Here is a 26,807-nt window from a genome sequence, read left to right as displayed (position 1 = left end):
CTAAATCCAAACACGATTCAAAAGACTGGCATGCCCCAGAGGGATCAGGGCTTAAATTAGGTGTCTACTCACATGCTAATTGAATTAACAAGGATTAAGTGGCTTCCAAACTCCTGGACTAAGTAAAGGCAAGTTAAAAGCCCTTCAGTAACTGAAATAATCTGGAGGCAAATCGGGCAGCTTCAGTTCGAGCCAGGGATGCAGCAAGCGGTTGATTACTCACTATGCAACCCCTTATTCTGAGGAAGTTGCTGCCACTCCTGTTCCACCCACGTACACACTCTTGCAATGTTCCTCAGCTCCAGGCTTCACTTTCAAGTAATACCAGATGTACTACAGCAACAGACATAGGACTTTTAGTTAAATCAGCAGCGGAACAAGTTTTTAAGGGAAGAGTATTTCTGCAGTAAGATAGTGAGCTGCCCAGCAAAGTAAGTGCACACAGCGTTTCAATGGCAAAGATTGCAAAAAATGAAACTTTATATTCTAGGTAAAGGAGTCATCTTTTAATACATTTATTGGTCCATTCCATTAAATTAATTGAGGTAAACAAACGGTGCATTTTAAAAAAATGTACACACTAATAGAGAATTACAAACAGTTTTACCTCAAAGTGTTTTTCTCCATCAATACTAGTTCCATAGTAAACAATGCACAAAGTATATTTATACAGAGATATATGAAAGAGTATAGAAACATGCCAGCACCAGAAGGCAAGACAACATCTCATAGCCTGCAAGTCTGAACAAGTGCACAGTTGCCAGATTTGGTCGAGTGCAGGAAACAAAACACACCTTCCCATTTTTACATCGTTTACTAACTAATTCACACAGAGACAAGTCTATTCACGGCTTTCATTTTGGTTTTTAATGGTATGAACAGCGACTCTGGTTCGGTGAGTGGGTTTACACAGGATGAAAGAGGAAGAGTCTGGGCAGTGAGCCAGCACCGTTTTTGTCCCCAGTGCTGACACCTTCCACAAGGAGGGGGATGAGATCCTCCTCCGCTCACAGCCAGCTTGCCTTCACCTGCATGGCCCAACTCTCCAAACCTTAAGGAGGGACAGAGGGATGCAGGCACAGAAGAAAAGAGAACAAGGACGGTGCTGCTTTATTTTCAAATACTAAAGACAAAAGCCCTTTGGCTGCTTGGTATTGTAAGACTGTCCCTCTGCAATCTGCCTCCCTGTGCAGTGGGAATGTGGCACTGGCCCCAACCCTGCTGCTTGATCTGAAGGTATGGATACGTATCCCAGCAGCAGAGTTAAGGAAATGGTTTAGCTTCAAAGCATAGAGTACCGAGGCCTTCAAAGCAGTCTAGAACAGTGACTAGCCTTTAACTTTTTAGCATGCCACTTACTTAAGGGTGATCTACTTACGCCTTTTTGGAAAGTGCATTATTTTCTGCACACTGTGCCTTAGCCGTGCAACCTTAAAACTAGCCCAGTTCATTACTGCGTACTTGTACAAGTCGGATACCCCAGCAAGACGCCAAAGTGCGAAGCATAGAATTAAGCATTGCCATTTTATTCCATAAAATTGGTTAAACAGCACTCCCAAAAAGTTTAAAATGCAACAGTCACACTGACAGAAGGCAAGTTTATTCCTGTGATCCCCCGTTTTACTTTACAAAAAAAACCCCAAAACCTGGCAAGTAGTTGCAAGCTCCCTAACTTAAAAGACCACCCCATTTTCCCTATCTATTGGTTGTTGTAGTAAAAGTTAATATATCAAGGGAAAGACTGCTCTACCTTCAGAATTTAAGAATGCTGAACATCTAATGAGCTAGTTTAGTCTATGCAATTTTGCTCAGTGGTTATCAGCACCAGGATTTTAAACAGTCTGCAACATTAATCACACTCAGTTAAATCGTGCAAGTTTTAACAGAAGCATGGCTCCTGTTAAAACACTGAACAGTCTCTGGTGGGCTGGGAGGGAATTCTTCTGTACCTTGGCATCTGCAGGTCCAACACCTGAAGCAATGTGCATCATGAACAGGCTATGCAGAGCCACTGCTGCAAGACTACCTCACAGTACCTCCGCAGGACCATCTCTGCCACTCATGCTTTGCAGATGTTTCTTTCTACCACTTATCCTACTACCCTATCCTTAGCACAAGTGTCAGTGTGACAAAAATCCAAGCAGACTTCAGTGAAGAATCCATAATTTATTCTTTGATACAACTCACATGAGAAGGGTTCGTGTCTTCAGGGCTACACCTATTACCTTTTCATTTTTCAATGGATACCTGAAAAAGCCATGATGTTTCAACACCTATGTTTATTGCAAGAGTCAGAACCTGGTAAGGATACATATGAACAATGCACGCTTCATTACTGAGCATGAAAACAAGATCTCAGTGCTTGCTTTATTGTGCTGGTGCCAGTTAAGAGAAGAAACAAACATCCCAGAAATTACACAGAAGTAACCAGGACAGCAGTGAATTATGCATCCTCTGAGAGGGAACTTGGTCTGGCTATGGATTACAAGGAAAACTGGGCTAATTTAAGGACTGTTGAAGGACCCACATGTTACACAGGCTTATAGAAAGGGTGCAACTACTTTTGACATCATTTTAGTGCATGTGCAGAGGGTGACCTTAAGTGACTGAACACTCAAGAAGTTACTCAAAGATGAAGCTCCCGCACTACTCCTGCTTCCCTTTACCAACACCTTTCACTTTTCACACTTAAGGTTTGGGCCATCCAAAGAAGAGACTCGTTACCCTGTAGTCCTTTAACAGTTCAGATCACAACCTCCCACTAACAGCAGTTAAGTAAGTGCACTCTTTGTAAGTGTCACTTTACACCTCACAGGAGTTTCCTGCTATTTTGTAGTTCTCCCATTGGGCACTCCCCAAACCTTACAGCCTCTCCCACAGTTACAATCCTGTAATCACTAAAATCCCCTAGTGATTTACAACAGCTCTTTATAAAAACAGACTCCTCCATAGCCCATAGGAGCTGAGAGACCCACCACTACACACCCTTCTTACACTGCAGCAATTCTTGCAGAGGACTCCTCTTTTGAATGTTAAGTCTTACTTCCCTTATAGGTGCTTAAGAAGTTTTGGTTTTCCAGATCATATAAGAAATCCTATCAGTGGCCACAGCCTGAGGTGCATGTTCCAACCTCTCCTCCAAATCAACTTGCAGGTGCCACAAAGCCACACACTCCAACAGAGAAGTGCAAAGCATGCCTGCCTTTCAACAGCTTAGCCATAAAGGGATTTATCTGAAATCAAAACATGCTTTGGTTGAGGACTAGTTTAAAAACTATGCTGCAGAATCAGTGGCATCAGATTAAAGAAAATTTAAGCTGATCTTCAACAGCTCCAGTCTCAACAGCTACATGTTGATTTGAACTTCACTTGGTACTCCCCACTGTCCATTATGCTTCTCATGAACAGCTGTGATGTCAATTGCTAAATTTCCCAGAACCACACCCACTTCAGTTTGACATAAAACTAAGAGGGAACAGGACTGCAGTGTTGTAAGGCATCAGACAAAACCTACTCACCTGTAGGAAAAAAACAACCATCCTTTCTACTCATCTTGCACTGTTTTTTTGATAAGGTGAAGGGAAGACTGTCCAAGTATTAGTTCAAATTACATTTTGCTTGACTCCCAGTGATGTTGCAGAGCCAACTACAAAATTCCACTTCCCACACAGGAACCAGCTCAAAAAAGCGTGTTGATCTCCGTTTGTGGGAAATAGGGAAGACTGTAACCCTGAAGGTCAGACTGTTAAATGTTATGCAAGTGCTTATCTTACAAGCGAAAGACTGAGAAAAACACTTGGTTACTGCTTCAAGATGATCCCCTTAAGCACTTCCCTTGCACAAGAATAGTTTGTCATTCTGGACCTAACAGCAACTTAAAGCAGAGTTCTCGTTTACACCTAATAAGTGTATATTGATAAACTGCGAGCTTAAACCAAAACGCATAGATAGTTTAGTACCACAGAGCTGTCAATGGAGGCTGAGTCAAAAAGGAAGATCTCTTAAAGTGTCTTAAACTTGACTTTTGCACCAGAGAGCATCATCTCATTAGCCTGACAGCTACCACATTGCTGCAATAACACATCTTGACAGTTGCTATAAAGCCACCAAGCTGAGTAGGGAGGCTTCAGGTATACTTGGTGTTTGTGAAGGGATAAAGTCCAAACCAGACTCGTACCTGGTAGGCTATCACAGGAGAATACAGAAGTTGCACATACTCAGTTACTGCTCAGATTCTTCACAAGACTGTTGCCAGAGATCAAGTAACCACTTGAGCTTAGCAGTAAGCGCTCAGAATTATTTATTCCCCCAACTCCCAATATTAAACTGATATTAGCCCCAAACCCCACCACTTCGGATGGTTAAAAAGGATTTATCTGCATGCTGTTAAACCAAGACTCTGGGACCCTGGGAATCACGGCAGCATTCCTAAGGCCATCAACACCAAGCAGGCATTTACTTGAGGTTGGACTGCAAGAGAAAGGGAAGAAGAGGGACTTGCAGAAGCAGTTACATTTCTAAAGGCCAATAAAAACTGCTAAGAAAATAGATCTGTACCAAAAGTAGTCTTAAAAGACTTGCCGTGTGGTTCAGTAGAGACAGATATGAAAACCATGTGTACCTAACAGGGTACCCATCTACCCCCACCGACCTGTTTAAGGCAAGTTTCACACACAATGATGCTTGGTGTAAGCAAGTATTTGACACTTTTTGGCTTTTGGCTGCTGCAAAAAAACATGGGGAGAGAAAGCAGAGCTCTGCCTTTACTACAGCAGGCACCTTAAGTGACCAAGCCCAAAGTGGCTCTAGTTCAGAAAAAAAACGTTTAAAGCATGGACCAAGAGAATTCTACCACACAACTTCCAGAGCTAGCTTTAGAAAAAATACACTAAAGACTCACACTTGCTTCCACCATTCCCATACACCTTGAAAGGCCGCTGTCCAACTCGCTCCCGCAGCTAGGCTGATTTTGATCCCCAAGTCAGTCACAAGTACACTTCAGCCAACTGACATTACTTCATAATCACCAAGGTAAACAAAGATACTCAGTATGAACCAACAGCATGCCACACTCACAAAAACCACAGTTCATGCTTGCATCACAGGCTATCTGCAGGTGGTGTTGGTATGTTCTGTCTAGGACCAGCCCCACTCCCACACAGAGAAGTCTCCAGAAACCATTTTATCCAGAGGGAGCATATGGGTGGTAGCAAAACAGAAGATACTCATTTCCAGCCTTCCCCTGTCCATCCAAAAAAAGGGATAAGGATTGGTTAGGGAGTACTGTATCATAGGAACAATTATCTTCTTTTTTTAGCAAACAAAACAGAATGGTAATAAAGATGTCATTTGGCACCTTGCAGTAGAGTTTCATTTTCATCTTTTTAGTGTTCCACTCATCAGTTCCTTCCAGACTAGAGAGGTAAGTTTTATCAAGATCCCCATGCACTTTCACTATGAACCCCCAATTACTCCATAGGATAAAGAAGGAACCATTCAAGATAACTCAAAAAGATGAAACATACCCCAGTTTAAACACAGAAAGTGAGGAAAAAAATTCAAATAATTTTCAGAGCGTCTGTTCCAGCCTAAGTGCAGCTGGCATTTCAGTTAACTTGACAAAAGGAGTCCGTCATACAGTTCCAGTATGTCTAGTGGTTCTGAGCACAGAAGTGCTAGACTGTCCATGAAGGTACTTCTTATTTGGTCTCTGGCTTGTCTTGCAATAGTGGTATAATTGATTCCCACGCCGTAAGGCACTGAAGAAAGAAATAAAAAGATTTAAAAAATGGATTGTACATCAGTTCTTGTAACTTTTGACCAACACTTCCAGACCAACAGAATGTATGTTCAAGAAAGGCTAGCCGGGTCTCTGTAGATTATTACAGAAGGGGGAATCTCAAACAGCAAGAAAGTGTTCAGAAAGAATAGCTGCAATCTCCAAACAAAGAAAACAAATTAAAGCTTTCCAAAGTCATCAGCTGGCCCAAGCCATTAAAAATCATCAGAATACCCTGGATTTCCAAATATCAAGCTAGATTCTTCTAAAGTGAAGAACACCACAGCTTTCAGCTAGGCAGACAAACTGTTTCTAGTAGAAATTCACATCTTTGTGGTGTGACTGTGGGAGAGGGCTGATTTGGACCCAATGGTGGCTATTATAGGCTACCTCCAGCAAACTTATTTGAAAACCCCATGCATTTAGGGAAGGTAGTTCAGAGACACAGTATACTCTGGTACACCTCTGGGACTTGGACCTCCACTGCATGATGAACTGGTAGTGCCTGGTATAGTAAAATGAAAGTGGCGTCTAGCTTCTGGTTATTATAAAGTCACTCCAGGCTTTGGAGTCATTTCCCCAGACACATATACTTACTCCAGTCCTTGTGCTGTGTATCATTACTGTCTTTCAACTGTGTACAGCCCAGAAGTCAAACTGAACAAATACAGACCATGGAATATATATTATTAAACACTGGGAATGGGCAAACTCATCACCAGCTCTTATATCCACAAGTTACTGTTGTCAAGCATCTTCCTTCTAATCTTGCTGATTGTACTGCAGGTGAATAGAGTATTTCTAGTTGTGTATCCCGAAGTGATTAGACGCTTTCCTACCAAAAAGCTTCCTTACTGCAGCCAAGAGCAAAACTAAGGTGTACAGATTTAACTGTCAATTGCAGAGGCACTGCCAGATGTTCAGTGGAGTCTTTAATACACCCCCTTCCACAGCAGTCTCAGAAGAGAGAAGAGACCAGGGTGAAGGAAGTTCTTTGTGACTAGTTATGAATTACTGACAAGACAGACATTGGAAGGGGCAAAGGAAGTACATACTAATATTACATGGAGAGGTAACCTACCACAGGAAGAAGTTTGTAAAGTAGATGTGGAAAAAAGCAATAGACAAGAAGATGAAGTATGTCACCATGCATAAGCCTAGTATTGTTTAATGTATCAACCACTGCATTGCACAGCACTGTTCTACCATGAAGGAAAACTAGATTGGTAGCATATGCAGTTGGATGTCAAGGCCCTTTCACTTAAAAAATAAACCCAAACCCCCCAAAAAAAGAGAAATCTGACACTGAATCTCAGGTACACATGCACCAACTGAAAAAGGGCATAGGCACCTGACTAGCTATTTCCAGGACTAGCATACAAAGGACAGAACTATGCACAAGGGGACAGAGATTAGAATAGTTTATGCATACCAGGTGTAATCTATATATGGATCCATGGATGTACATTAACGCATGTAGTTTGGTTCATAAAAGGCAGAATCAAGAGATTTTCTAGTCTGGTAGTATTACTAGAACATGCAATTTTGGTTTTTTTCTTCGCCACTACTGCTGCTCAGTGATTTGTTCAAGAATGCAAGACAGACAAGCACCCAGGATGAAATGCTGTTACAGGGCTGCCTTGCAAAAGACTGCTAGTCTCATGCAGATCACTTGAGCATGACCAGCAACTCAATAGTTTACACTAAGCTGCTGACAAAGAGCACCTTCCACAGCACTAGAGAACTGATTTAGAACTCCAAGATTCTTTTCTTCAAGGCAGCGTGAAGATTTCCTGAAGAATTATCACCACCTCAGAGGAAAATGAACTACTGTTATTCCTGCCAATGCTCCAGCAGTGCCACGTACCTTCTCGTAGTACTGGATGTTTTTATCTGCCATCCCCATGAGTAGCTGCCTAAAGTCTTGTCTTTTGTTGTTCTGCCATCTCTCCATATCTGCTTTCAGGTCAGCATTGAAACACTCTACTCGGTCTTGACACTTCTCAACATCTGTGGGTACCTGCAGCAAAAGAAATGAAGATTGAAACTGTCACTGAGAGTGCTAGACTGCTGAATTAGCTCAAACCTCACTGAGCAAAGCTACAGAGGAAAGGGTAAGTTAACAGTCCAGTAGTTACCCTGAATAAACTCAGTTATGGCTGCAGGGAGAAAAGGCCAAATTCTGTGTTAGTGAGGAGACAGGATTGCTGAACTTGTTCTCTGCTGTTTGAGGTGGTGGGCAGTTGTGCTTGTCCACTTCCACGCCAGATATGGAGGTAGACTGAGGAAGAGCTTGCTAGAGGCACATGGAGAGCAAAACCACGTGGTGTAAGTGCTGGGTGCCTAGGCTCAGTTCCTAGTTCTCAACCTGAGCAGCTTGACTACAGCTCCAGAGCAAGTTTTCTCTCCTCCTTCCCATTTACAGTTGCACTAGGCATTTCCCAATTTACACTAGCGTGTATTAAACAACAAACATTTAGGTTTGTCCAAAGAGCTGGATAAGAGACCTCAGTGTTCTCTCTTGACTGTAGTACACAAACAGCAGTGATCAGCTATGACTGCAGAATAAAATTCTTAAGCCTCTAGTTTCTAACTTAAGCCTTTTGTTTCTAGCTTCCACTTCTAACCTTACAGGCTGCCTGAAAAAAATGTAAGTGCAAAGCACTGATGATCATCACTGTGTATTGGCTCATGCACCTTTGGGCTCAACACTGGACACGTAATCACACATAAGCAATGGGAGAAATCCTGAAGGACAGCCTACTGCAAGCCTAGGTAGAGATTAAAATGGATTATGACAGTAGTCACCAGCCCAAGGTAGATGCACTTTAGGCCAAAGAAGTTGGTCTTTGCTTATGTTTTAACTAACATCACGTATACCACCAGGCAACTACAGGAATTTACAAACGGTTCTTCAAGCAGGAAAGCCATGAACGCCTTTCTCTCCCTTCTCCTTGTGCTGCATGGTTCACACAGACGGAAAGCCTGTAAGGACGTGGAGACTAAGCCCATGACCTCAGAAGAAGAAACCCCTGAGCTCTAGCACCCATGTGAGAAGTAAACTTGGGCTCTGGAAGCTGTGACTTGCACAAAGGCAGAAGGCAGAATGAAGAATGTTTGCAGAAGTTTGTAGTGGCTCCTCTCATACTTGATGCTTTCAGAAAATTCCCTTTTTCTTTGAGGGACATGAAGGAAGGAAGAGGATGAACAGATTACGTAAAAAGCTTTTCATAGGTAACAATATAGGAAGTTAGAGGTGTGCTACTACCTTGCAGTTTGGCAAGGTACATGATTTAGACAGAAACGTATCAACTCTGGTTCTTCTCCAGGATGTGGACTAGGGTCGATCACTGACTAATACCCAGAGAAGGTCCTACATCTGTTCTCTGATAAAGCTGTTCAAGACACAGGAAGCACCTCCTTCATGCTCATAGGATTTGAGTACCCCTTTATTCACACGACTGGATTTACACTACAGGTAGCTTGGGGGTTCAGTAGCTACTCACTTCCCCCACCCTCTCGGAGCACTATACTTCTGGCTACAGAATTCACTCTGCTACAACTCCAGACATTAAGTTCTCTCGTAGGCTTCAGACAAGACCTACGAACCTAGTGGCTGGAAGGCTTAGAAGATAGTCCCCTCAAGGCAAGTATGCTTTGCATCATATTTATAAGTACTTTGCTATGTTAACAGGAAAGGCTAGGCTATCAAGAGAAAGAGTCATAAAGTCTGGAAGCAAAACCACATAAGATTTCCCAATCCAATTAAGTTAGTTTCTAAGCACTCACCAGTTTCCTGCTTCTTCTGCCAGGATCTGAAACCACAACGAAGCTATAAAAAAAGAAATCTGTTCTTTCTCACAGCCAGTTCTCCTGCATGTCAGGCTGTACGACTTTAGAGCTACAGGGACAATCCAGTGATCAGCAAATGGGTCACGTATGCTCTAATTAAGGAACAGCAGCAATGAACTCCAGCTAAGTCTCCATAGGCATCATGAAAGCAGCATCTGCACATGCACTGCTCCTGTTCAGGAGTGTAAATCTCTTTCCTTCCAAAACTGCAGCTTCCCAGAACAGAAGTTGCAACTCAGTAGCTAAAACAAAGCTTTAGGTTAATTAACAGCTTTTAAGCACTTTATATCTAGTGCAAGGTTAATGAGAAGAGAGGTTATAGTTCTAACATCAAATTTGGATGTTGAAACATCAATGCTGATGCTTTTATCTGCTTTTACCAATGGAGCTACTAAGTATTAGCTAGCAACTAGGAACTGAAAAGAAAGAAGATTGGACTTTTGGGGAAGTTGCTACTTTCTTACTGATGGCTGCTTTCAGCTATTTGTATAGCTCAAAAAGACCCAGCCCCAAAATGAAGTGACAACTGGCTCAAACTCCAATATACTCTAGAAGGGCCCATCACTATTTTAGTGAGTCAATTTAAACTGATAAGTCATCAAATGCCTAAAAACCTCAGTTGGCTTGCTGGATATGCTAGATTTAGTTCCTTCTATCCTACATACAACTTGTTAGAATACCTGCTTATACAAAGCTACACTGAGGAAGTAAGAGTACATACCACACCAGCCAGTAGTGGGGCAGGCAAAAGACCAAAATACAAGAGCACCACAAGATACCTAAGACACCAATATTTGTAGAGTCCATGACAGACACAAGACCAGAAAAATACCAGTTTGCATTTCTATGCTCTGTCCTCCAGCTTCTTAGATTAAAGACATTATGTGAACCTCCTGTAAGATTATTGTACGGTAGTCCTAATACTGGAAAGTCATCCATTAGTTATTAACACAAAGATGAAGGGGAACCAAAAACACCCAAGCAGAGGAAGGGAACAAAACCTGTTGTCATTGTTGGTTAAAGCTGCAGTGGTTTAAGACAGGGCTCTTGCACAATGCTTCATGCAGAAAGCAGGTGGCAGCATAAGCACGCCAGTTTACAGCTTTGTTCTGCGATAAGCCCAGCCAAAACCTGTCACCCAGTGACACCTGCTGTGTCTGTTCAGCATCACACAGGACGGCCTCCCTAGCAGAAGGGGCAAAACATGGAGTCTTCCACAGTCAAAACAGGTATCCTACAACACAGTTCAGCAGTGCCAGGGCTAGGACTTGAACTCAGCTAGCTGACATCCTGCTGAATCACCAGGGACTGTTCTACCACTGCTTCAGTCCCTGTCACTAGACACTCCAACTGATTGCTGGCTGTTGTTCAAGTGTACACAGGTCAGAGCCATCCTGCTCTGAACCGTGGGAGATCAGTAGTACAGAACTTGCTAGACAGGTTATATTTGTTCATACCTATGTCTTTATTCCACATCAGCTTGCCAACAACAAACTTCTGTTCTGCCAGAAATTGCTTATACCGCAAAGAAGCTGCCAGACCCAGACAAAGCAAGTTCTGTTTCTCCATTCTTCTCAGGAAGTAATGTAAGTGCAAGCCGTTTTTGTAGTTTTAAGTGCTAACCTTTGGACGGTCTTCTTTTTTCAAGGCTACTGCTTCCAGTTTTGCTTCATACTCCGCTTGAACTTGGTCTCTCTTCTTCAACACATTCTATGGGCAAGAGAAAAGACAGCTGTGAGAGGGATCCTCTTGTTCTTTCCCTCCCCAGCCTGCAAGTGATACAGCTTAAGCGCTAATTCAGTTCAAAGTCAAGACTTTCAAACTCACTTTGTCCTATTTTACGGTATTTAGGGAGTAGCTTTTAAAAACAAAGAGCACTTGCTCTCCAGCAGCTGGCAGGGTCAGATAAAATTCAACTTTTGGACAAGCTGGAGGCATGCAAGACAGAAGCTGTCATGTAACCATGAATATAACCCTAAGTAAATTCAATTAATTATTTGACCTATTATTAGCATGAAAAGGATATAAACAAAAGCATCAAAGCTGTCAAGGACTAGTGCAAAGCTGTTGATATCCTCAAGCAGCAGAGAGACAACAGCATGGGCTAGGAGACAGGATGGCCACCACAGAAGATATTACATCTCCCTTTCCACTTGCAAAGACTCCTCAAAGTCCTTTATAGCAAGCTGTTACATTCTCGTGTTAGAACAAAAGTAAACTTTGCTTTTAGATCAGTTTGGGGGGTTTGGTTGTTGGTTTAATTAAAAAAAAATAAAATTATAAAAAGCACAATTTACATGAAAAGCACTGAACTACCCGAGTGAGTTTCACAAGCAGTAAACATTTTATTGACAGAGTATTCTCAGAACAGAGAGCAAAAGATGCCACCCTTCTCTTCTACTACATCCACAAGCCAAGATCTCCACTAAGGTTATACTACAGTCTTACAATTTAAAAACAACCACAGAAATTAGTCTTTTTAAGAACATACCACTAAAAAATAAGTGGTTCTGTGTCTGCAAGACAGTCTTCTTCAGTCTTCACAAGGAAACAACTAGTAATTTTTTATAACTCAGTTGATGCAAAGTTACTACTAAAAACACTCAGAGGGAAGTCAGCCAACACTCACTGCTGAGGCATCTGTAAATTTGAACTTCTCTTGCAGCCAGCTTGGCCAGTTTATGCTTCAAGTCTTCCCTTCTGCCACCCAGAAGGAATTACCCCATTAGGACAAAGGGAGGTAACTAGTCATTTTAACAGTTTCAGACAAGGCTAGTAAAGCAGGAGTAGTCATGTGCATTGCTGCCTACAGAAATACCTGTTTAAAAAAGTAGTTCTCAGAGCTCTAAGAGCCAGTCTAGCCAAGATCTGTTTCCCAATTAAAGACGTACAAACCCTGTATCTATTAATCATCATCTTCCCCCAGCTCCCTCTTAAGCCAAGGGAAGGTCACCAGTGCAGTTCCTCTAAAGTGCAGATAGGAGACGTTGCAATCGATATTCTTACAAACCGCAGTCCATGATAAAAGGGACTGGCACCCCATCCACAAAGTTGCTATTAATTTAGGCAAAACTGAAAAATTCACCTTCAACAGCTTAACCCTCCCTTTTGTCCCCAAAGGGATGCAAGCAAGCATGCCATTGGTTGTGTTTGCTTGAAAAGCCACAACATTCCTGTTCCTTTTGTAATCTAAGTAACTATCTGGAATAGCCCTTAAGTGATTGAGGTTACCAATGCAACAAAAGCCTGAGAGATTTAACAGGTATTTCTACTTTCTATTGCCTCTTGAACCTGAGTCAACTGAAATTTCTTCTCAGAAAAACAACTGCCTCCAGCAATTGCATTCAGCCTTTAGGAGCCTGGAGTTAGTGCAGTAAGCTGGATCTGTACCAGGAGTAGTCAATGATTAACAGGTATCGTCAGACTAGATTCAAAGGGCAGGTGTCTTATTTCTCCTTAAGTGCTCAAGTCCATCCACTGTGGACCATTAACAATATGCTTCTGAATACAGCTTTAAGTATCCATTAATGGCTGACCTGTATGTGATGAGAAAAATATTGCCTTCCCTTTCACTTGTCCCCTATGTGAAAGGAAGTGTTGCCTCTGGCACCTCCAGGCAATCTCTTCTCAGTTGTAGATCGTATGCATTAATTAATGCTTCAGCAGCTCCTCCGAAAAGCTCTGTACCAAGTATCCCCAGACTTACCACAGCCCATGCAATCCTTCCACTAGTTAAGGCCTCAGAGAGAAAAAAAAAATTAAAAATAAAGAAAAAAATTTAAAAAGTTTAAAAAAGTTGGAAGAAACCAACACCAAACAGAAAAAACCTCACACATCACATTTCAGTTTTTTGGGGACAGAACTAAACCACTGGTCCCTGTACAAGCAAGACTTAGCTTGCTTTCAGTGAGGTGGGTCCTTCTCCATTTTGTATTCTGTTGAAACATTTCACCTTGGCCCGTATCTCTGAAGGAGCTTCAGGAGTTTGCCATCAGCCTCCTTTCTCAAATTGCAATCCTATGCCATTTGCACACCACATAGCTTCCTACTATGACTAGACCTCACAAGAGGATCCTTATTTACTTTACTGCACACCTTTAGAGAGACTGTTAGCTATTCATGTGGTGCTTGCTTTCAATATGCATTAAAAGTAATGTCCAAGCACACAGCTGGGGATTGCACCATCTGATAAGCCTTTCTGGCAGTGTTAAGCATACGGAGTTCATATAACATTTTAATGTCAGCACTGAATTATGTAGAGCGGAGTTCGTCCTCTGCACTTGCCTCCCTGGGGAACACCAGCGTACCACAAAAAATGTGGTACCACACGTTTGCTGACAAGGGCCTTGCTGCACCTGGATTTGAGACATTGTCTGGCCATCTCATACATGGCCTGTGTTTTAGAAAAGGTCTCTCCTAGACACTACCAGCACACACTTTAACTCATGCCCACAATGCCAGCCTCTCCCCACTTCTGCAAATCTTTCAAACAAACTCAGAGATGGGGCTTCCCTGGAGTCAGCCAATATTTGTTTCAACCAGAACTACTGGGCTTTGCCTCCATACGTGCAGTTCCCTCAGGCTGCCCCCTCGCTGGGTATAACAGTACTCCTGAAGACACTAAGGTGAACATTCATCTCTAAAACAGCGAAGATAACCTGGCAGTTCTTACTGTGAGAGACATTCACCCAGCTAGAAATTGCTCTACAAATCAAGTTCCCATACCTATACCTAGGGTACAGTGTGCAACAGAGAAAGCTATCAAGGTTGCACTGAACTCCTAGTACCTAAAGACCTACCTTCCATCAAGTACCCTGTCCAAAAGCTGTGCTCTGAAAGACCAAAACAGACTTTAATTTCACAAGCAGGCCTCACAGCAGCTGATGAATAGGACTGCACTGCTAGTGAAGAGGACAGCCCTTTCAGCAGAAAGCCTCTTACACTCCAGCAGTAGCCTCCTTTACAGTTACTTACCCAATTTTGTGGAGTTTGTAAAGACAGTTCTGTAGCTGCTTACTGAAGAAATAACAGACTAATATTTTCTAGCATAAGAAAACTGCACTTGGTATGACCTGAGAGATTTCAGTTTTGGTATTTGGGAGGGAAGGAAAATAGGAACAGTCTGCCTTGGCTAGCAATAGTTTTTATTCTTGATTTTCAGACAGAGTTAAAGCTAATGAGATGCCCAAGCTGGACACTAAGCAGCATAATCCTTATTTGCTATCAACTGCTATTTTGCAAGTGTGGTTTCTAGATCCAACTAGTTCCAAAGCACCAACACAATGAATATGTTCAGTCCATTACCAGAGAATAACTGACAGGAAGAGTGAAACCTTTAGGGCACTAGAAAGTCAAGTCATCAGTCTGAAAATTAAGCTAAAAAGCAAGGGTTTCTTCAGCTGAAGAGGTACTTCAGGCAGTTAAACACCACTTACCACAGGGAGAGTGGCATTAAAGACCTGCAGCTAGACTACCTGTTGGCTTGGAGACAGCCCCATTCTAAAAGGCCTCTTGTCAGATGATGGCAAAGACACTAAGTGCAGTCTCCAAGCCAACAGGAGTACCTGTTGTACCTGAAGTACCTCTTCAGCTGAAGAAACCCTTGCTTTTTAGCTTAAAATTTTTTTCCCCTGCTACATTTGTGAAAAGCATCTCTCAACTCAGCTTGACACTGGAGATGCCATCTCCAGTAGGCCGTGGCATTTGTAGCATCAAAAGCCAGAAGTTCTGGGTTAAAAGCTTTAACGACTAGCCTCATGCTCTGTTTATTTGTAAGTACACACACACACTCCTTCCTACCGAACAAGGATAAGTCTGAACACCCTGGGTCAAGGCTTCCAGCTACAGCTCAGGGTGTTCCAAGCTATACTTGGGTGTTAATAGTCCTGTAAAGAAAATGCACCTCATTTATGCTGGGGTCAATACTATGACTATGAAAGCAGAGAATATACGAGGAATTAGTGCAAAGACTTCTGCAAGAATACTTCAGCCAGGCAAGACAGGAGCCATACAACTAGCCATCTGAAGCTGGGAAAAGAAATCTGCAAGCATTTCAATTCTCAGTTTGAGAAGTAGAGGATGACTAAGATTAAGATGGAGAAGGACTACCATGTTCAGACTGTAGGTTTAGAACAGGCTATTACATCTCTAAAGGAGTGCATACCATAGCCTTGTAACAGTTGTTCCAAGTGGAAAGTCCTCAGAAGCAATTTGTTTGTTAGTACCCTATAGAGGGAATGCTAATACGTACTGTACCACGGGCATGTGGTGAAAAGCTCTAACAGCTGAACTAGAGTCCTTGGTTTCAGTTTTCAGTGCAGTTAACTCAGTAATTCTTTTCCCTATGCAATGGGATTGACTACTAATGGTCCTTAACTTCAAGAGAAAAAAGCTACTTCAGTGCAGTTTTTAATTACTTCTGCATAAGCAGCAAGATATCAAGTTCTTAGAGAGATTAAGAGTCACAGAACAACATCTTTAAGCAGTTACTTGGCATGCAGAACTTAAGAGAACTTTACAACAGACACATCCTGCCTAGGGTATGGGGATGAGAGAGGAAGCAGTGTCTGTCATTTGGACACGTGGTTCTAAAAGGAGCCACCCAACCCTGCTACATACAAGTGACAGAAGCTGTTAATCCTACCTTTTCTGCAGGGCCAGACTCTGACCCAGTAGTGAAGAGCTGAGCCACCACTGACTTTCTAACAATTCAAAGAGAAGATTCTAGGCAGCCACAGGATGTCTCCTATAGAGTAACCACCTGCCATTCCAATGAAGGAGCAACTCTTCAATGCTTTGTGTGCACCCTAGCATTACTGACCTTAGCTTGACTGAATAGCAGAGCAGATGGATAATGCTACCCATGCAGCACCCTGCTACTAAACATACCTAGTTTTGTTTTGATTATGAAAACATCCTCCTACTTAACGTATTATTTACTTCCCCACTTTTCCCACCACCAACCCTTCTCCCTGTTAGAAAGAACAAACTCGCTGATACATCGTTCCATGCAAACACAATGACAGTGTCTTCTGCCACAGGGCTCTCTACCTTCATCGACTCCGAGTACAATATATATTCCCTAAGCACAGGCAGGAAGTCTTCTGTCATGTCTTCACTGAGTTCTTCGAGAGCTGTGCAGCAGTTCCCAATACAGGCAGACACCCCTTCCAGTGGCTCTGATAGCTCAACCTCCAGCCCTCCCCAGGTTGAATAAACAGGTCCGTATTCTCGTAGTTCCACCAAGTATTCTGCAAAAGGCAGATGGAAAAGTAGATTAACAGAGTAAGAGTGAGGCACAAAGATCTGCAAACACTCACACCAAACAGGAGAAACTATACACCAAGCTTGGCAAACATTAACTCCCCCAGGAGTCAAGTCTTGTGTTGCATTAGCATCTTAACAGACAGAGTTCTACGGCTGCACAGGTGACAGGTCCAAGTTGCCTCCTGCTTAACTGACCATTCCTACAAGCTTCCAGTACAAAGACACTTGCATCTGTGCAGTAGACAAAGTAATTTTTTTTAAACATATGTAAAACTTGGCTCTGCTAAGAGAGGTCTGTAAAGGTTATCTTCATCTAGGAATTCCATCTGTACTCTTCCAGATGGAATCTACAGTTTTTTCTGCCTCCCAAAAGTATTTCCAAAAATAACTCTAGTAAGGAAGTAGGTTGGTATAACAAGAGCAACTTTAAAAAATATTTGGAGAGTTGAGCTAAGATAAGATACTGTGCTAGGCTTTGGGCCTGTTTTAAATCTGCAAGAGGCATTAGATTTTTCTGTGTGTGGCTCATTACAGGCCAGAATCATTGACGTAAGTTGTCTTGGTCATGCCATCAACCAGAACAAGATACAGAGCACTCAGACTGAAGTATTATGATAGAGGACCTTGTGTCCTTACCCAACTGTTCCTTGATAATCCGCTGTGCTATTCTGTCAATGGTACCAAGCTTTAGAGAGAATGTGTCTAGATACTCCCCAATGGCTGCAAACTCCAGTGGCCGACTTCTTAATTTGTAGCCTCCTGTGACGTATTTGACAGACTCCCCCATCTTTGACAGCAATGCCATTCCTTGCTTTTTGTAGGCATTAAGATCCTAGGAAGTTAAAAAAACCCAACAGTTTAGAAATATTTTACTTGCATGTTGGAAGATTAATACAGTGAAGGATACTTTCCACTCAAGATCAAATCTTGCAAAGGCAAGAGTTTACATGTGACATGTAGCCTTGGACAAAACCTCACTTTGTACAAGTTGTACAGCTGAGCACAGTTTCAAGACTACCTCTAGATGGAGATAAGCTATCCAGGGGAATCATATGAAGTACATTATCAATGAGTAAGTGGTCCATCTTTGCATATGGCCAGACTTTCCCATGTTCCTGTACTGCCACCAGGTAAGTAGTGATATTAACAGCTCTGTTTCCAGCAATACTGTTCATGCCATTCATCCACACATACTTTTAAGTCATAGCCCACAGTACCAGTATTATGCAAATGCACCAGCTGGCTCTGATGACCTAGTACAGAGCTACACACTGCATGCCTATTTGGTCAGCAGGCTCCTCACACCTGTTGTGTGGTCAGATAGGGGACAGGGGAAGGCTGCACACAGAAAAAGCGCAGCATGAGGAGACTAGCATGGCTTCTCTGGAAGTCAGACTGCAGCTCAGGGTGGGTCAGATGTAGCCATGTTGCCTGCATAGAAAGCTTAAACTTCCTTGCCGACGCTTTACACGTGTGCATAAATCAACATTCAGACAACCTATGGTAACAAGGTTGTTTACCTACAATCTTCAGGGGATTTCACCTTGACAGCACAGCAGAAAAAACCCTGCTTTTAGTCAGCCAAAATGCTGTCCATTTTGCATTTTACTCCTTCCAGCAGGGGTCACTATTCAACATCTCAAAACAGGCTTAAGAGCTACAACTAGGTTATCCTACACAGCCTGAGGAAGAGATGTTTTCAAACCAAGTAGACCTGTAGAGGTCAAGAATCAAGACATGGTATTACAGACTAGACTAAAAGCTTAAGTGTTCTTTAAAAAAAAAAAACAACAACCATCTTCAAAACATGTACTATGGTATTCTTTCCAAGTACTTATGTATAAATCAAACCTATGTCTGATTAAGACAACCTGACTTAGCAGCTGCTATAATTTTGAATTATGTTTGCATTTAAATGCAGTGGTTCCTTGACTCTTGCTTTCTGCCTGTCCTAAGCACCACCTGCAAGCAGGCATCAGAAAAAGACCCTTCAACTCAAAATTATTCACTCACTCTCTCGAGCATTCTGGTGTGTTACTTGGTCCAAACAGGGAACTTGAAGAAAGGTTGGTTTCTCTTTTTCAACCAGGAGGTGGTCTCATGACCTTCCGCATTAACTAAATTCTGAAGTTCTAGCACACTGAACTGACACCTCACTGCTGCAATACAGCAAGTTCCAACATTAGAGACAGCCAGAAGAACACACGTCCTTTCCCCTCAGCCTCCCTGGATACTCTGTATTCTCAAGGCAAGCTCTGCCGAGGGATGAGGATAAAGCCCTTATCATTCATTTTACAGGGGTGGGAGAAGACAACTAAGCAGCTAAGAAAGTTGCATCATGCTTTGACAGCTGAAAAGCAGAACAAAGCTATCTGACATTTAACTATCAAGGTGCTAAACAAATTCTGCATTTCTGGCTTGTTTCAGCGGCCAAGTTCACCATGGAGGGGAAACAGGGAACTGGAGACTGAGTCTCACATTACCAGCAAGCAGAGCACGGCCCTGAAGTGAGCTCAAATTAAGTGTCACATTTGAGTGAGCTAGCGTAATGTGACATTGGAAAGATGTGCTTTTACAGCTCTCCTCACGTATCAGGTCAAACCCAAGCATGACTGTAGGTCCTCCTAGTCTTATTTAAAATGCAGTTCAAAAGACAGTCAAAGAAAATTGCACCGTTGCTGGATGAGTCATGCAGAAGATGAGCATGAAGCTGTTGACCAAGAACAAACAAGAATGAGGTCTTCACGCTTAGTTTTGAGGGCAACAAGTGCAAGCAGTATAGAAGGCACAGACAAGAAAAAAAGCCAAGAAATTTGCAAGCTTTTGTGCAAGAGAGATGTCTCCTCCTGCCCCACCTCCCTCCTCCCCAAAAGAGGATTTTACAAAGTCTACAATTTTCTGAATTCTGAACCTCTCTTGCATCAGAGGAGTATGTTCTAGACACAGGGATACAAAACAATCAGGTCTGGAGAACTGAATTTGTAAATCTGCAGACCACCCCTCCCTTCAAGCAAAGGGAACCCGTATGGTTGTCACACACAGGGGTCTGTCACACACAATGTTCAGGGTCACCGACAGCTCTCTGGTATTTTAGGGGAAGTTCTGACCTATGCATGTAGCTTTATTAATGCCTTTTTACCTTCATTTCAAAAGAGACTGCAAAAGGTGCCTGTTCTGTTGTCCCTGTCAATGACTGCGTTTGGAAGTTACTGGCTTACCTTGGCTGTGAGAAACACGTTGAAGTGCTCATTAAAAGAAAGCACTGGGTGGTCAGTTATTCTCTTCAAGAATTTGTCTAATGCTTTCCTCCTTGTCTCCACGAACTCTTCAGAAAAGCGATCAACAACACCCTTCACCACAAATTTCTCAGGAAGAGGCTGTCAGAGACAAGCAAAATGCACAAGATTCAAAAGACCAAAAACGTGCTTCTGCTATTTGGAAACATACAAAGCAATCAAACTCCAGTCTTAAGAACTCAAATGTTATTGTTTGCTAACAGGAACCATACATCAGATGGGATGCAAGCCCTGCTCTGAATCACCCTTTAGCTGGTCTGGCCTAAAGCTAGCAATTCTACTGAGTGGCTTCAGCTGAGAGCCACACCAGTGAAGCCGAGACAGTACTCACACTAACTACTTCTAGCATAGCTTATGGTGTTCCCCCTACTGCTATCCACATTCAAGCTCCAGCTCTAAAGGAGATGCCAGTGGAGCTGCACACTATTCACTTCAGCAATGCGTGCACACACACCCCCTGATGTTGAAGCAAGGCTGCTCAGTCCAAGGAAACTCAGAAAATTTAACAATTCTACTTACTCTTTTCCCCCACATTCTGAACAATTTAGAGCTCCTGGATAGGGCCCTTCTGTGGAGGGCTGATAGTCTTAGTGATAGCACCACACTGAGCAAAGACAGACAAGCAGGCTTGACACAGCAAATGGTCAAGTAGTCCAGGCTGGAGCCTTCCTGAAGCACTTGCACACTCAGTCATCTCTCATAGCCAGCATTCCTGAGCATGTTTGTATAAGTGACACGAGGTCTGCCAACATACCTACTCTTTCATCTTACTCCTATTTCAACTCCACCAGTTCATGTCTGCAGTTCAGCTTAACATGTAAGCCCAAGTCTGCCTCCAGACTCGCTAGTTCTGCAGTCCCTCCTGTTACACTTACACTCCAGAATGCCAAGTACTGCTTCAGATGGAAGATAACTCTTCAAGCTTCAGCATGGTTAGTCACAGCTCTACCACTAGATCTGCCTTTGTTCTCTCTGGACAGCATGGACTCTAAGATTAACACCAGTTTTAAAATTGTGCTTTGCATTTTATTCTTGTGAAACAGTCTGCCTACACAGATAATCTGCTTACTCTTAGGCTAGCAATGACATCCACTTTCACCCAATTCAGGAATCAGGATTCTCCTCTGCAAAGAGTCTTTGTCACCTGAAATCTGTGACAAAAGTAATAAAAGAAAAAAAATTGTGTATGCATATGCCTTTCCCATCATACCCTAGCTGATGTGCGATGTACATGAAGGTTGCACCTCCTAAAAAACCCAGCCAGAATGACTTAGCCGCAACACAGCTACATTTTGACCACTATATTTAGTTCTTATAATTTAAGACTTCTCTTATTAAGCTTAGCATTCAGATCAGTCATTCTAGTTAAACCAGTGTAAGGTACACTCTAATTAGACTTCTTCAGAAGACTAATGCTTAGTGGAGTAGTCTTCAGGGAGGAGGAAGCTCTCTTCCCTTGCTTTGTAAACTTTAGCTGGGACTCTCTACTTTGGGAAGTCACTACCTCAGCACCACAGGCAGGAAGAAAAGGACAAGCTGGAAGACTAGTTTAAAGAACCCTAGTCCAACCAAACACATGCAAACTGGCCTGAATCATCAGTAAAGTTTGAGCATTTGAGACACACAGAAGGGTGCACCTCTATTACAGAGACTTCTGCCATTTAACCTGGTTTTATCTATAGCAGTAGTTATAGTCCTTTACATTTTAGGCCTTTGGAGGTCCATCCCACCGTGTGTAGTCAGTACACACAGCTAGCAACTGTGTGTTACTTATCTATCTTATAGTCTTCCAGCTTAATAGTCTCCTTTTCCCTGCTGTGACATGTGAACAGAGTTCACTGCAGTCAGAAATGGTTTCAAGTATCCAAACGTCACCATCCAAAGACAAGATCCTGGGCCATGTTAGGCTTATCTTTCTAGTCTAGAGACAGATCTGAGAGCATTTTTACTGTTGTTTGAAAGAACAGATTAGAATAAGTCTCAGATCGTTTAAAAAAAGAAAAATTCAGTAACCAAAGAGATTAAGAGGAACCCATATTCAGTTTAGTTTGGGCTCCTAAGTTGGGCTCGCTGCACTGAGAAGACACATCATTTGTTACAGGAAGATTTTAGGCACAGTCACTATACCGAGATCAGGAAGACAATCCCCTTTTGGTATTTTGTTAGACAGAAGGCCTCCAGGGATTGAGGTATCTCCAGTTACAAATACAGATACTCTCAGATTGGCTTGAAACATCCTTTCAGAACACACTTGAGTCACCGTGCACCTGAAACTGCCTTTAGCTTCTATTCCCCATCTACTTCTAGGCAATAAACACATAAATCATTCAGCAATCTCCCCGCCATATCACTGCATGGAGGAGATTAACAGGAAATTCCTTAACTGCTAACTTGTGCATAGACAGACAAAAGAGGGCAGCGCATCCTTATGCTTCCAGATTTTCTAGGAGAGAGACACTTAAGAGATTGCCTTGTTCTGCAGCCAGTTTCATGTCCAATATTAGAGCCACTTGTGCCAAATTTGCTGTTCTGTGTGCAACGAATTCCAGGTCACAGCAAAGCAGCTTGATTCCATGGCTGTGACTCACCTTCTGCTACTAGACTATTATTTATTGCCTTGCAGCCTTCAGGCAGGACTGGCAGCCTGTTAGTACACTCAAGAATCTGTAGAAGCTTAACCTCGATAGTTCCAGCTGTTCAGAGAATGGGGAGGGAGAAAAGAGGGTCTGGGCAGCTAAACACATTCATCTCCTGTCTCCACCTTACCCCAGCAAGCTCACGCGCTCTCTCTCCTCTTCTCCCTACCTCTCAGTAAACATATTTGCTGCCAGTTAGTGGTATCACATGATTTTGTGAAGTATTTCTTATCTTTGAGAGACTGAGCTATTATTCCACTTAGAGGCAATTCCCAGAGAAATTAAGGGCTTAAATAGCTCTCTACCCTGGAACAGCCTAACTGAGTACTTCTCACATAACTTAGCCCTTGCTGAGGGAGGGAGAGCAGAGAAACTTTCCCCCCATCCCAGACAGGCAAGCTAAGGTATGCTAGCAGTGTTCCTGTTCCCCAACAATTCACCTCCTACAGGCCTTTTTGAATTTCTTTGTTCGAAAGAGCTGATTGTGATCTCACGGGCTTCCGACCTTTTCACATCTTCTACAGCATGAAAAACAGTCTGCTGAAGATCAGTATCAACCTCTTCATATCACATAAGGTGGTCAGACTGCCAGCTTCAGTGACAAGAAGGGGTGCAGTAGTTTAGCTATCTCATTGGCTAAACTTCTGCCTACTGAAGGCATGAAATAGCTACGAAGCCAGAGGCTAAGATTTGCAAGTCTGTGCTATTAAATGTTAGCACAAATAGTTTTAAAATACTCTTTGAAACTAGTTCAAAAGGCCATCCTGAAAACTGACTGAGAGTAGGACTTGAAGTACCTATATGGCTTTTCATAAGCCTCAGATACTCAGAAATCTAGATGTAATAATTGAACAAATGGATGAAGCGTATTCCATTTATGCCACAACAAATGTAGTCACCATGCATATTGCCCTACAGGAGGCTGCCAAAGCTCACCTCTCTGGTGTGCCACCCAAGAAAAGTATAAGCTTCATAATCAGTCAAGAATGGGAAGCTCTTCCCACTCGACTAGAAGAGAATGAAGTACCATATTTAAATCTAAATACTAGAAGAGAACAAAGTACTGTACTTAAATCTAAAGAGATATATCACCAACATATCACCCTTGGAAGACAGATACAGAACTGTCCTTAGTAGCAGATTCTTGCTTACTACCTACGGGAATGAGATGCGTTGGCTGAGACTCTTCCAGCTTGTTTCTCAACCAGTCGAAGTCTTGGTACCGCCGGCGGACAGAATACTCTGGCAAATCAAACTCTGCTCGTGTGGTCTGGAAAAGAATAACAGGATATGCTTAGTGTGTACCGAAACCTCTCACTTCAGAGCTTAGCAGCAAATGCAGTACTGCCGTCACTGGCAAGGGTGAGGCCAGACAAGCCTTGCACGGGGACTCCATCCCCAAAAATCATGTTTGCAGCCAGCATAAGAGAAAGGTCCTCTGGCCTTTCCAGCAGTGGGAAAGCCAGCAATAAGAAAAATGATTACTTGGAGCTGATGTGTTCTTAATATCTATTTGTACTTTATTACATGTTGTGCTCAGATAAGCTTTATGGGAGGAGAGTACTGTGCACCATGTTAATCTCTTGGCAGTTACAAGTTTGCAGGGAAGACTGTACGAAATCTTCTTTTCAAGGATGAGACTATTTTAGCCATCAAGAATTAAAAGCAAAGATATTTAATGACTTGTTTATTCTATCAGGTGCATTAATCATGGGTGAAAAATGTTTCACCACTGCCCCGTATTCCAGAAGTGACAGGCTTATTACACTCCTTCAAGGCTGAAAGATTAAAACATAAGCCACTGCTAGGTTTGCCAAAGGACTGTTTTTGTTGATTTCTGAGAGGAAGAAATGAGTTTGTTTGCGTTAAGTTTGTGTATGCCTGATTAGAGATATCAGTACATTAAGTTAAGTTTCCATTCTTTAGGGCAAGGAGTTAAACTTGCCATTACAGGTTTGAGACAGAAGGTAAGTACACAGAGAAACTGCTGGCAAATGTTTTATTCAGTCCTTGAACAGTCCATAGCCTGGAAAGCTGACTGCATGGGGCTACTTGCACAGCATGTATTGCAACTGCCTAAAAGCACTAATGAAACTGTGTGCCAACTAGGAGTCTCTGCTAAAGAGCCTGGTATTGCTATAGCCCTGATTGGAAGGTAGATGGCCCTTATCATTATGTCCCACTGAGAAGCACAGCTCACAGAGAAGCCTAGAGAGCTATACTTGGTTACTTGCGGCATCAAGACCATCTTGCAATAAAGGTGATGCTGCAGCGCCAGCACGCTACATGTCTACAGCTAGACATCAAAACCATTGCATTCTGGGGAATGCATGAGCTCTCCTAGCTTTGAACTGGCACTGAGTCCAGCACTAGGTTGCTTTGCTACTCCTAGTCACTACAACCACCTGCTAAATTCCAGCAGAGATTTTGTATTTACTTCCAGACTGAGAGCAGTTGCCACATATTTGGAGAGAGCCAAGCAGCAGCCTTTAAATGCAGTCCACCTCTTCACCTGCTCTCTGGATGGCTCCAACTTTTCAGTTACTGCACGTTACTCCCACCTGTCCCCACTGGGGATCCCATACAAGTTCTATGCCAGAAATCTCTTTCTAGGGAGAAGCCATCAGTCTTAACACGCTATCAACAGAACAGTAGCTCTAGTATACTATAAACAGTGTGCTAATGTGATATCACCTATGAAATAGTTTGGTTTCTAGAAAAGGCAGGCATAGAGAGACAGAAAAGACGACATCAAGATCACCTCCTCCCTCCTTTGACCTGCTCGCTATGGTAAGAGATACACATTAGTCCATGGACTAACATAATGAATGCTCACCAATGGAGCAGTTGTATTTGTAGATGAGGGAATACCAAGACCTAGATATCCACTGTGGATTTGTGCTCTACTCAGCTACACCTCAGAGTAACACCAGCTTATTTAATGTGTTAGAGTGCCACACTATAAATTAAACTTCTGAGACTTACTCAAAACAAGTGAAAATGGTTCATATGAAGAGACTAAACGGCATTACGCTAGAACAAAATAATTCGCGCACATGTAGACAGCCCTCATCAGCCAGCAGTGCTGACTACTTTGCTCTGTTAATAGGGCAGCTATACCTCAGCCTTGCAGGAAATGATCCGAAATAAAAAAAAAGTAATGATTTAGTAGTAGGGAGAGCTTTTGTGAACTGGCTGTCACTGGGCAAAGGCCTCTTAAAAGAGATTAGACAGTGAGTGAGAGTAATCAGGATGTATACACACTACAGTGTCTTATCCTGTAGCATGAAGATGAAGGTAAAGTCTCCTATCTGTTAGCGCTGAGAACCTTATTAACCAGTATTCTCCTAACAGTTAAGGAAAGCTGTATAGGTACTATTTAGTCTAGAAGTAGGAAAGCAGGGTAAGTCCCAGTGTGCAAACTTTGCATTAGTTATCGTTTATCTCTAGCAAACCGCTCCTGCTGCCTTTACATCACAAGCAGATTTGCAAAGTTTTCCGTACATCAGGTTTTGCTCCTCAGAGGGAGGCAGATGAAATACATCAGTCATCAGCATTTCAGAGTTTGCTGTACAGGCTGTCAAATCTAGACAGCAAATAAGCTTTTCAAAGACTATTTGGACAGAACGTAAGGACCCTTCAAGGTTTTAACGACACCTCACTAACGCTGAAAGAATTTGGATCTCAGATCAAACCGTTCATTAGCTTAGCACGAGTTATTTTTTCCAGACTGCACGCAAAAGGGAAGAGGGTCTTGCCACTGTCCAGGGACGGCAAGTGAAATGTCTGTGGTTTTGACACAGTTGAATTCCTCCTGCTTTCTCAGTAGGATCCATAAATCTCATCTTGCTAGGACGCATGTCTCTCCCAAAGGAAGCTGAGAAACTTATGTGGCAGATCTCAACCTCCCAAAAATAATGGGCTAGACATTTCCAGGCATTTATTGAAGACTCCAGCACAGTTCCACTAAGTCAGCAC

The 26,807-nt window shown here is 42.6% G+C and overlaps 1 protein-coding gene across 1 annotated transcript in view; it reads right to left on the bottom strand.

The window, feature by feature from the left end:
• Positions 1 to 499: 499 nt before the first annotated feature.
• Positions 500 to 26,807, bottom strand: part of SNX30 (sorting nexin family member 30) — a 50,475-nt gene continuing 24,167 nt past the window's right edge. Inside the window, exons 3-9 of the mRNA XM_076362096.1 lie at positions 23,989 to 24,099; positions 20,116 to 20,274; positions 17,534 to 17,729; positions 16,682 to 16,881; positions 11,255 to 11,341; positions 7,647 to 7,799; positions 500 to 5,759 (exon numbers count right to left, since the gene is read on the bottom strand). Coding sequence (XP_076218211.1) covers positions 5,700 to 5,759; positions 7,647 to 7,799; positions 11,255 to 11,341; positions 16,682 to 16,881; positions 17,534 to 17,729; positions 20,116 to 20,274; positions 23,989 to 24,099 — 966 coding nt within the window. The 3' untranslated portion in view covers positions 500 to 5,699. The remainder of the gene's footprint in view (positions 5,760 to 7,646; positions 7,800 to 11,254; positions 11,342 to 16,681; positions 16,882 to 17,533; positions 17,730 to 20,115; positions 20,275 to 23,988; positions 24,100 to 26,807) is intronic.

This window comes from Aptenodytes patagonicus, chromosome Z (genome assembly GCF_965638725.1).
Source record: "Aptenodytes patagonicus chromosome Z, bAptPat1.pri.cur, whole genome shotgun sequence".
Taxonomy (NCBI): domain Eukaryota; kingdom Metazoa; phylum Chordata; class Aves; order Sphenisciformes; family Spheniscidae; genus Aptenodytes; species Aptenodytes patagonicus.
Note: the sequence above shows the minus strand (reverse complement) of the source record. Positions and strands in the feature narration are given on the sequence as shown.